We start from the raw sequence: 12,650 nt of genomic DNA on the forward strand, positions 1-12,650 counted from the left end.
ACACACTGCACAAACACTGCCCCATCCAATCTACTTGATCTAAAGAGCTTCCAATCACTATTTGGGAGGTTGAAATCGCCCATGACTACTACCCTGTGGCTTCTGCACCTTTCCAAAATCTGTTTCCCAATTTGTTTCTCCACATCTCTGATGCTATTGGGGGGCCTATAATAAACACCAAACAAGGCGACTGCACCTTTCCTATTTCTGACTTCAGCCCATACTACCTCCAAAGGCAGATCCCCCTCGAACTGCCTTTCTGCAGCCGTTATACCATTTCTAATTAGTAACGCCAACCCCCTCCTTTTTTACCACCCTCCCTAATCTTACTGAAACATCTGTAACCAGGAACCTGCAACAACCATTCCTGTCCCTCTTCTATCCACGTTTCCGTGATGGCCACAACATCGTAGTCCCAGGTACCGATCCACGCCTTAAGTTCACCCACCTTATTTCTGATACTCCTTGCGTTGAAGTATACGCACTTGAACCCATCTCTGTGTCCACAAGTATTCCCTGTCAGTGCTACCTTCTTCACAGCCTCCCTACATTCTTGGACATCCTGACAAACAACTAGCCTACTTGCTATCAATTTTTAGATTAGATTACTTACAGTGTGGAAACAGGCCCTTCGGCCCAACAAGTCCACACCGCCCCGCCGAAGCGCAACCCACCCATACCCCTACCTGTATTCCTTACCTAACACTACGGACAATTTAGCATGGCCAATTCACCTGACCTGCACATCTTTGGACTGTGGGAGGAAACCGGAGCACCCAGAGGAAACCCACACAGACACGGGGAGAACATGCAAACTCCACACAGTCAGTCGTCTGAGGCGGGAATCGAACCCGGTCTCTGGCACTGTGAGGCAGCAGTGCTAACCACTGTGCCACCGTGCCACCCACCAACTTAGTCAGTTCCTCGAAGAACTCTATTAAGTTGGTAAGGCATGATCTCCCCCGCACAAAACCATGTTGCCTGTCACTGATAAGCCCATTCTTTTCTAAATATAAATAGATTCTATCCCTCAGTACCTTCTCCAGCAACTTTTTCACCACTGATGTCAGGCTCATTGGTCTGTAGTTATCCGGAATATCCCTACTACCCTTCTTGTACAGAGGGGCAACATGAGCAACCCTCCAGTCCTCCGGCACCACACCTGTATTTAAGGATGCCACAAAGATATCTGTCAGGGCCCCAGCTATTTCCTCTCTCGCTTCCCTCAGGAACCTGGGATAGATCCCATCCAGTCCTGGGGATTTGTCCACCTTAATAACCTCTAGCCTACCCAACACATTTTCCCTACTTACGTCAACGTGATCCAGACTAATCAAACTTCTATCTCTAATCTCAACATTCATCATGTTCCTCTCCTCAGTGAACACTGATGCAAAATAATCATTCAGAATCTCACCCATTCTCTTAGGTTCAACCCACAGCCTTCCTTCGTTATCCTTTAGTGGACCAATCCTTTCTCTAGTTACCCACTTGCTTCTTATATTTGGGATTCTCCTTAATTCTTCTCGCTAAAGCTCTTTCATGACCCCTTTTCGCCCGCTTGATTCCTCATTTAAGACTTGTCCTACTCTTCCGATATTCTTCCAGGGCCCGTTCTGTTCTTAGCTCCCTAGACCTTATGTATGCTTCCCTTTTCCTCTTGGCTCGTCATCCAATTTCTCTTGTCATCCACGGTTCACAAATCTTTCCCTTCCTAGCCTTTGCCTTCAACGGGACATGCCTATCCTGCACTATCTTTAACCTATCTTTGAAAGCCTCTCACATCTCAAATGTGAACTTCCCTTTAAATAGCTGTGTCCAATCCACATTTCCAAGCGCTTGCCTAATTTTGATATAATTGGTCTTGGTCCAGTTTAGGACTTTTCCCTTAGGACCACTCTCTTCTTTATCTACAAGTATTCTAAAACTTACAGAATTGTGGTCACTCTTCCCAAAGAAATCCCCCACCTAAACTTCTACCACCTGTCCTGGCATGTTCCCCAGTACCAGGTCCAATATGGCCCTTTCCCTCATCGGACTATTGACATACTGCTCTAAAAAAACTCTCCTGGATGCTTCTTACAAATTCTACCCCATTCAGACCCCTGGTGTTAAGTGTATCCCAGTCAATGTTGAGAAAATTAAAATCTCCCATCACCACTACCCTATTGCCTCTACATCTTTCCATAATCTGTTTACCTATTTGTTCTTCTCCCTCATGCTCACTGTTGGGAGGCCTGTAATACAGCCCCAACAATGTAACTGCATCCTTCTTATTTCTCAGCTCCACCCATAATGCCTCACTACTCAAGACCTCCATAGTGTGCTCCTTTAGCAAAGCCGTGATATCGTCCTTGACCAGCAATGCAACTTCCCTTTTACTTCCCTCCGTGTCCTGTCTGAAGCATCTATATCCTGGAACATTTAATTGCCAATCATCATGCCCTTCCTTCAACCAAGTCTCTGTGATTGCAGTAACGTCAAACTCCCAGTCACCAATCCAAGCCCTAAGTTCATCTGCCTTACACACTATACTCCTTGCATTAAAGTAGATGCATTTCAGGCCACCAGTTTTATTGCGCTCATCTGCTCTGTGCCTACTCTTCCCTTTAAAAATGCGATCTTCATAATTTTTACAGTCTCCAATCTCCACCTCGCTGCCTGCTTGTTTTCTCTTCTGGTTCCCAGCCCCCTGCCACATTAGTTTAAAACCTCCCCAACAGCAGTAGCAAAAACTCCCCCAAGGACATTGGTTCCGGTCTGTTTAGATTGTCCATTTTGTAATAGTCCCACCTTCCCCAGAACCGGTCCCAATGTTCAAAAATCTGAACCCCTCCCTCCTACACCATCTCTCAAGCCATGTGTTCATCCTGCCTATTTTTTTCATTTCTTCACTGGCTAGCACGTGGCACTGGTAGCAATCTCGAGATCACTACCTTTGAGGTCCTCCTCCTTAACTTCTCTCCTAGCTCCTTGAATACTTCTTTCAGGACCTCATCTCACTTTCTACTTATATCGTTGGTGCCTATATGCACCAAGACAACTGGCTGTTCACCCTCCCCTTTTAGAATGCTCTGCAGCTGATCGGTGACATCCCTGACCCGAGCACCTGGGAGGCAACATACCATCTGGGTGTCCTGTTTTCGGCCACAGAACCGCCTATCTACTCCCCTCACAATAGAATCCCCTATGACTATGGCCCTACGAGTCCTTTTCCCACCCTTCTGAACAGCAGTGCCCGCCATGGTGCCATGATCCTGGCAACTGCTGCCCTCCCCTGGTGAGCCATCTCCCCCAATAGTATCCAAAACGGTATCCCTGTTTTGGAGGGAGATGACTGCAGGGGACACCTGCACTGTCTTCCTACTCTTTTTCTGTCTTTTGGTCACTCATTCACTGTCTCGCTCAGCAATTCTAACCTGAGGTGTGACCAGTTCACTAAACGTGCTATCCATGACCTCCTCAGCATCGCGGATGCTGCACAGTGAGTCCATCCGCAGCTTCAGAGCTGTCATGTAGTCAAACAAGAGCTGCAGCTGGACACACTTCTTGCAAGTGTAAGAGTCAGGAATGTCAGACACGTTCCTAAGCTCCCACATAGTTAAGGAATATTATAACCCCAAGTGTCCTCTAAATCTGAGACACTATCATTTTTACTTGACAATTCAAGAATTGAAGAAACTGTATTGGAGTTCTTGACTAGATTAGCAGAATCCTGTGAATTTGGTTTAATCCTTAATGAGATGCTTAGAGACCATCTGGTATGTGGGATAAATGTTGTAACTACGCAAAAATGCCTGCTAGCTAAGACTCAGCCAGATTTCAAACATGCTGCAGCTGGCTTTATCATGGGTAAATGTGACAAGTTGAGCATATGAGTTACACTGTATTCCGATGCAAGTGGGCATCCTTGACAGTTCGACTGAGCTTGGGCAACACCACTTCGGTGCAGGCATTGCATAGCCTCATTCAAGCCACATCCTGATCAGGGGAACTCTTAAGTCAGCCCACAGCAAAACCCCAAAACAGTTTTGGGGCTAAACCTTTTTCCCAGAGTGGAGGACTGAATTACTAGGGGTCACGAGTTCAAAATGAGAGGGGAAACATTTAGGGACGATAAACGTGGAAAGTTCTTTACGCAGAGGGTGGTGGGTGCCTGGAATGCATTGCCAGTGGAGGTGGTAGGGGTGGAACAATAGCGTCATTGAAGATGTATTGAGACAGATACATGAATGGGCAGGAAGCAAAGGGATACAGATCCTTAGAAAATAGACGGCAGGTTAGAGGATAAGAATCGACCCAAGCTTGGAGGGCTGAATGGCCTGTTCCTGCGCTGTAATGTTCTTTGTTATTTGTTCTTTGTTCTTAGTACGTCTTAGAAAGAAAAATATATGTTCCAGGCCCCAATAACTGACTAACTTGGCTATAGAGTCGACAAGACCGGGTTACACATGTTGGAAAATAAAGTGAAGCTGAACAAAGGTTCTCAGGCTCCCATGTTTGTCCAGGAATTTAGATAATTTCTTGGGCTGGTAAATTATTATGGAAAGTTCATATACAACCTGGCATCCACCCTGGCATCTTTGCATTAACTCCTAAAAAAGGGTCTGTATTGAAAATGGCCTCATAGACAAGTCATAGCTTTCAATGAATTAAAGAATCAGTTATCATCCTGGAAGGTGTTGCTACACTATGATCCCAAGATAGATCTATTGACATGTGATGCCTCCCCGTATGGCATCAGGGTGGTATTAGTTCATTGTTCACCCAATGGAGAGGAACGTCCAGTAGCTTTTTATCCAGGACTTTGGCTAATCATAGAATTATAGAATCCCTACATATAGAGACTAACACCTGTGTGTCAGTATCCTTGACAGTCGCCTTTTTTTTTTCCCCATGGTGTGTGTGTGCAGGTGTGAGACACAGTGGAAGACACAAAGTGCACCAATCTTTATTCAATTTCCACCACCAGGAAGATAGGAAAACACCCGGGTGGCCAGTGACAAACACTGCCCTTCACATCAAAGGGCAGTGCTGTGTGATCAAAACAGTGAAGGGGAGGGTAGGGACTAAATCAAAATAGAGTTGGAGGGAGAAATGATGCACTCCACTCCCTGCGGCGCCCACCTCTCCCTGAACAACTCCAGGGTGTTGGTGGACACCGCGTGCTCCTTCTCCAAGGACACCCGGGCTCTAACGTAACCGCGGAAGAGGGGCAGGCAGTCGTCGCCTTTTTTATCTGTTAGCCAGGGCTCCCTAATTGGACCAGATTCACAGCCCCAATCAAGGAACTCATATTCTACGATGTCCAACTGGCTGACCTTGTTACAATCAGCTACAAGAATTAATTATCAAATTGTCAGCAGGTATTGTGACAAGGGCAAGACAATAATTTCTCAGAGTCTGAGCTGTCTGAGTGGATAAGGGAGCTGGCTACACCTTGAACACGCATTAAAGTTTTCCAAAAAGATCACAAATTCTACTTGGCTGCCCTCACCTGCCATTATTTAAACTTAAACTTACTTGTCTGGAATGAAGCAGCTTAGCTATGAGGAGAAGCTGGATAGTTCAGGTTGTTTACTTTAGAGCAGAAAAAGCTTAGAGGGGACCTGATAGAGGTGCCGAAGATTATGAGGGGCAACAACAGTACAGACAGAAAACAGTTGTTCCCTTTAGTTGAACTGTCAATAGCAAGGGGGCATATTTTTAATATGAAAGGCAGAAAATTTAGAGGGGATTTGAGGAATTTGTTTCTCACCCAGAGGGTGGTGGGAGTCTAGAATGCACTACTTGGGAGGGTGGTTGAGGCAGGATATCTGAAGCCTTTGGATGAGCGCTTGAACGTTTAGATTAGATTACTTACAGTGTGGAAACAGGCCTGTTGTTCAAGACTATGCTAAATCTGCACAATGTCAAGGAGTAGTGTAGAATTAGCATAGCTTCATCGGTACAGACTAGAAGGAGATCTGAAAAAATGTTTTCAAAATCATGAAGGCCTGGACCAAGGATCAGAGGGCACAGTTTTAAAGCTTTATAAAAGAAGCAAATATGAGGTTGGAAAAGAAAGCTTTTCACACATTGGATGATTCGGTTTAGGAATGCACTGCCTGGAATTGTGGTGAAGCTAGATTCAACTGAGACATTCAAGAAGGAATTAGGTGAATGTTTCAATTTGAATAATGTGCAGGATATGGGGATAAAGTGGGAGTTCAGCTAAAATTAAAATGCTCAGACAGCTGGTGCCGACACAGTGGGCCAAATGGCCTCCTTCTGCACCATAAGTAATGTGATTCAATGCAAGTTGTGAGGAGTCAGAAAAGCAAGAAATCCTTTGGAGGTCATCGGATATGTCAACCTCCACTGCAAAGCTGCAGAAAGATTGAAGTTGTGTTCTTAGGGAAAAGCCAGCTGAAACATACCCCAATGAGGAAGCAAGTCACCATTGGGCCTTCAATGATCAGGAGCAGGGGATGCGATTTCCCACTTTCTGAGAGCTGCCACCCAATCAAGCAATATGAGTCAGTAGGAAATCTCTCTGCCCATTAGAGGTATATCTGGCACAAAGGAAGATGGTTGTGGGTGTTGAAGATTGTGGAGTCATTAAGATCTACAGCATAGAAAAAGATCCTTCAGCCCATTAAGTCTATGCCAAAACATAGAACATTACAGTGCAGTACAGGCCCTTTGGCCCTCGATGTTGTGCCGGCCTGTGAAACCAATCTGGAGCCCATCTAACCTGCACTATTCCATTCTCGTCCATATGTCTGTCCAATGACTATTAAATGCCCTTAAAGTTAGTGAGTCTACAACTGTTGCAGGCAGTGCGTTCCACGCCCCTACTACTCTGAGTAAAGAAACTGCCTCTGACATCTGTCCTATATCTATCACCCCTCAATTTAAAGCAATGTCCCCTCATGCTAGCCATCGCCATCTGAGGAAAAAGGCTCTCACTATCCAACCTATCTAACCCTCTGATTATCTTATATGTCTCAATTAAGTCACCTCCCAACTTTCTCTCTAATGAAAACAGCCTCAAGTCCCCCACCCTTTCCTCGTAAGACTTTCCCTCCATACCAGGCAGCACCCTAGTAAATCTCCTCTAAACCCTTTCCAATGCTTCTACATCCTTCCTATAATGCGATGACCAGAACTGTAGGCAATACTCCAAGTGCGGCCGCATCAGTGTTTTGTACAGCTGCAGCATGACCTCATGGTTCTGAAACTTAATCCCTCTACCAATGAAAGCTAACACACCATATGCCTTCTTAACAACTCTATAAATCTGGGTGGCAACTTTCAAGGATCTGTGTACCTGGACACTGAGATCTCTCTGCTCATCTACACTACCAGGAATCTTACCATTAGCCCAAAACTCTGCATCCCTGTTACTCCTTCCAAAATGAATCATCTCACACTTTTCTGCTTTAAACTCAGTTTGCCACCCTCTCTTCTTTCAGCTAGCCAATTTCTGATCCAAACCATTAAATCACCCTCAATCCCATGTCTCCGTATTTTGTGCAATAGCCTACTGTGGGGAACCTTATCAAACGCTTTACTGAAATCCATATACACCACATCAACCGCTTTAATGTAATGAGGATATCTGCCACTACCACCCTTACAGGCAGTGAATTTCAGAATTCCACCACCCTCTGGAGGAAAGAGTTTCTTCACTTCCTCTTTAACCCCCCTGTCCTTTACTTTAAATCTATGCCCCCAGCCACTGAAACCTCCATCAAGAGAAAATGCTCCTTCGTTTTATACATCTCAGAGATGCCCCCCTCAGTCTCCTCTGCTCCAAGGCAAACAATCCCAATCTATCCAATCTTTCTTCATATCTTTTTATGGCCCGTCAGTAAAAATTGGTAAGAGTCCTTGTGGAAATGCCAAATTTCCTTAGCCTCCTTAAGGATTAGAGATATTGTGCTTTCTTTACTATCACGCCGGGTGGACCAGGATAGATTGTTGGTGATCATCACTCCAGGAACTTGATGCTTTCGACCATCTCCACCTCAGCATCATTGATGTTGACGGGGGCATACTCTCCACTCAGCTTCCTCAAGTCAAGGACCAGCTCCTTTATTTTTCTGACATTGATGGAGAGACTGTCGTCTTTACATCATGCCACTAAGCACTTTATCCCTTTCCTGCATTCTGCCTCATCACTGTTTGAGATCTGAACTACAATGGTGGTGTATCAGCAAACCTGTAAATGGAGTTGGGATGGAATTTGGCCACAAAGTCATGAGTGTATAAGGAGTATAGTAGGAGGCTGAGGAAGCAGCCTTGCAGGACACTGGTGTTGAGGAGGAGATGTCACCTATTCTTACTGATTGTGGTCTGTGGGTCAGGAAGTCAAGGATCCAGTTACAGAATATAGAGATGAGTTTGTTTGGAACTATGGTGTTGAAGGCAGGAATGTAGTCAATAAGTAGGATCCTGATGTAGGTATCTTTTTATCTAGGTGTTCCAGGGACGAGCGTAGGGCCAGGGAGATGGCGTCTGTTATAGGCAAATTACAAACAATCAAGGCAGTTTGGTAGGCTAGAGTTAAAATGAGCCATGACTAACCTCTCGAAGCTCTTCATAATTATGGAGATCAGAGCCATTGGGTGATGGTCATTGAGGCATGCTGCACGATTTTTCTTTGACAAAGTGATGATGGTGGTCTACTTGAAGCTGGTGGGGACTTCAGAGTGTAGTAAGAAGAGGTTAAAGATGTCTGCAAATATTGTGGTAGCTGGTCGCACAGGTTCTGAGTGCATGGCTGGGAACTCCAACCAGGTCAGTTGCTTTCTGTGGGTCCAGACTCAAGAAGGCTGATCTGATGTCTGTGGCAGTGACTGTGGGTACAAGTGCACTTGAGGCTGTTGGGATAGGTGACATCATTTCACTGACCTTCTGTTCAAAGTAAGCATAGAATGCATTGAGCTTGACGGGTAGGGATTTATTGTACTGCGATTCTGTTCAACTTCGGTTTGTAGCTTGCTATGTTGTATAAGCCTCGCCACAAACGACGGATGTCTGTTTGGTTGGTCTGGGTCTCAAGCTTAGTTTGATATTATTCCTTGGTGTCTCTGGTGGCCTTACAAAGGACCTTCTGGACATGGGATAGATGTGGAAGGCTCCTTTGGGGCCTTAGAAGGAGGTGAGGGTGGAGGTATGGGTGCAGGGTTTGCAACTCTTACGGTGGCAGGGGAAGGTGCCGAGAGGGAAGGGTGGGTTGGTAGAGGGTTTGGACCTGACAAGAGAGTCGTGGAGGAAATGATCTTTATGGAATTTCAGATAGGAGTGGGAAGGAAAATATATTAATGATGGTGGGGTCTGTTAATATGTGGCGGAAATGGTGGAGGATGATGCGATGTATCCAGAGGTTGGTGAGGTAGAAGGTGAGGACCAGGGGAGTTCTGTCCTTGTTGCGGTTGGAGGGGTGGAGTTCGAAGGTGGAGGTACAGGAAGTGGATGAGATGCACTGGAGGGCATCATCAACCACGTGGGAGGGAAAATTGTGATTTTTGAAGAAGGAGGCTATCTGGTGTGTTCTGTGGTGGAATTGGTCCTCCTGGGAGCAGATGTGGTGGAGGCAAAGAAATTGAGAATAACAGATACTTTATAGAACATTAGGGCTTGTTGTCAAAGTGTTATTCCATTCCGTTGTGATAGTATGTTCTTTCTGTTTGTAAGAAGTATTGCACACAGTCATCTATTATATGTCGAGAGTGGGGTGCTGGAAAAGCACAGCAGGTCAGGCAGCATCCGAGGAGCAGGAGAATCGATGTTCCAGGCATAAGCCCTTTATTCAGGCTTATGCCCGAAATGTCAATTCTTCTGCTCCTCCGATGTTGCCTGATCTGCTGTGTTTTTCTAGCACCCCACTCTCAACTCTGATTTCCAGCATCTGCAGTCCTCACTTTCTCCAAACATGTGTTTTATGTAAACTCCACTGAAGGAATTCACAACAGCTTCCTAGACAACATCTTTCAAACTTGTGACCTCCACCGTCAAAAAGGACAAGGGTGCCATATGCTTGGAAATACATTGCCTGCAAGTACTCTTCCAAGTCACACACAAATCACCCTGACTTGGAAGTATGCCATCATTCCTTCAGTGTCACTGGGTCAAAATCCTGGAACTCCATTCCAAATAGACAGCACATGGACTGCAGCAGTTCACTACTGCAGTTTACCAGCACCTTTTCAGTGGGTAAGTTGACATCTACCACCACCCCAACACTGAATCTGAAAATGGAAAGTTGTGGCTCTTATCTATAAATACTGTAGATCACAAAACTATACTTGTTCCAAATTGTTAAAAATCTTTCCTAACTTTAAATAATGTGATCAGACTCTTTCTCAGTATATTTTAAAAAACCAAAAGGCAAGGAGTTGTTGACGTTTCCTCTTACATCATACTCTTATATTTTGGGATCATCTCTGTAACTACTCCCTGTACCCAGTCATTGAATATCCTTTCCTTTTCCCCAATATGGAACATCTTTCTGCATGCCCAATGACAGAATTGTACCACAATTGAATGGTGTGATATTGATAGAGGCAATTTGTCTTCTCTCTATTGTCTACCAAGCAAGGCTCTGAGTAATGAAGTAGTTCTGGCAGAACCTGAATCACTAGTTTTAAAGAGAATTGATGCAGACTTCTGCTTTATTTGATGCAAATATAGGTGTCTGTCTTGCAAAGAGGCGTGTTTCCTCAGAAGGTTTGGGCTCAACTTTCACCCTGTCACTGCGGTGGAAAGGTGCCTGTTAGACCCAGCAGAAGAGAAAGCAATTAACCCTCTTTGTCTATTGTTGACTGTTTCCAGATATTGGTGGATTTGGAAGTCCGATACCAGCCGGTCGAGGGAGTTGTGGGATCATGGACTGAAAATGATTTTGTGGTCGATATAAGCGACAGGTCAGTGAATTATATAACGAAAATTATTGCAAGTAGAAGAACTAATTTCACAAACTCAGTCACCTGCTCCATTCCAGCAACATTAATTCTTCCATTCTGCTTTATTGTGGCTTGGTTATTTGATTGATACCTGTACTTAGGGATGAACGAGATCTTTCAGCAGAAATCACAGTCTTGAACATACTCACTGCTCCAGTCTCTGGGGCAGAAAATTTGAAAGATGCTCTTGGGTGAAAAATCTTTCAAAAATTCATTCATGGATGAGGGCATCACTAGCTAGGCCAGCATTTATTGCCCATCCCTAATTTTAATTCAATTAAGAATCAATCACGTTGCTGTGAGTCTGGAATCACATGCGGGCCAGACCAGGTAAGAATGGCAGATTTCCCTCCCTGAAGACATTAGTTAACCAGCTGTGAAATAACTCCACACAAGCCAGTATTCTATCACCAAGTCGTTTTTCATTTACAAGTGGAAAGTCCTTGACATAAATCCAGCTCCCTCAGAGCTCATATTAGAACATAGAACATTACAGTGCAGTACAGGCCCTTCGGCCCACGATGTTTTGCTGACCTGTCATACCAATCTGAAGCCCATCTAACCTACACTATTCCATGTACGACCATATGCTTATCCAATGACGACTTAAATGTACTTAAAGTTGGTGAATCTACTACCGTTGCAGGCAAAGCATTCCATACCCTTACTACTCTCTGAGTAAAGAAACTACCTCTGACATCTATCCTATATCTATTACCCCTCGATTTAAAGCTATGCCCCCTCGTGCTCGCCGTCACCATTCTTGGAAAAAGGCTCTCCCTGTCCACCCCATCTAACCCTCTGATTGTCTTATATTAAGTCTCTAATAAGTCACCTCTCAACCTTCTTCTCTCAAATGAAAACAGCCTTCAAGTCCTTCAGCCTTTCCTCGTAAGACCTTCCCTCCATACCAGGCAACATCCTAGTAAATCTCCTGTGCACCCTTTCCAAAGCTTCCACATCCTTCTTATAATGCGGCGACCAGAACTGTACACAATACTCCAAGTGCGGCCGCACTAGAGTTTTGTACAGCTGTAGCATAACCTCATGGTTCCGGAACTCGATCCCTCTATTAATAAAGCTAAAACAACCCTGTCAACCTAGGTGGCAACTTTCAAGGATCTGTGTACCTGGACACCAAAATCTCTCTGCTTATCTACACTACCAAGAATCTTACCATTAGCCCAGTACTTTGGATCCCGGTTACTCTGACCAAAGTGAATCACCTCACACTTGTCTGCATTAAACTCTATTTGCCACATCTCAACCCAGCTCTGCAGCTTACCTATGTCTCTCTATAACCTACAACATCCTTCGTCACTATCCACAACTCCACCGACCTTAGTGTCGTCTGCAAATTTACTAACCCACTCTTCTACGCCCTCATCCAGGTCGTTTATAAAAATGACGAACAGCAGTGGACCCAACACCGACCCTTGCGGTACACCACTGGTAACTGGACTCTAGGATGAACATTTCCCATCAACCACCACCCTCTTTCTTCTTTCGGCAAGCCAATTACTGATCCAAACTGCTATATCTCCCACAATCCCATTCCTCCGCATTTTGTACAATAGCCTATTGTGGGGAACCTTATCGAACGCCTTGCTGAAATCCATATACACCACATCAACCAGTTTACTCTCATCTACCTGTATGGTCACCTTCTCAAAGAACTCAATAAAGTTTGTGAGGCAC

General features: G+C 44.9%; 1 protein-coding gene across 1 annotated transcript in view; it reads left to right on the forward strand.

Annotated features, from left to right (window-relative positions):
* The window catches only part of LOC122559891 (fer-1-like protein 4), a 349,022-nt gene that overhangs the window by 24,205 nt on the left and 312,167 nt on the right, over nt 1–12,650 (forward strand). The window contains exon 5 of the mRNA XM_043709999.1: nt 10,822–10,913. Within this exon, the coding sequence (XP_043565934.1) occupies nt 10,822–10,913 (92 nt within the window). The remainder of the gene's footprint in view (nt 1–10,821; nt 10,914–12,650) is intronic.

This window comes from Chiloscyllium plagiosum, chromosome 20 (genome assembly GCF_004010195.1).
Source record: "Chiloscyllium plagiosum isolate BGI_BamShark_2017 chromosome 20, ASM401019v2, whole genome shotgun sequence".
In the NCBI taxonomy this organism is placed as follows: domain Eukaryota; kingdom Metazoa; phylum Chordata; class Chondrichthyes; order Orectolobiformes; family Hemiscylliidae; genus Chiloscyllium; species Chiloscyllium plagiosum.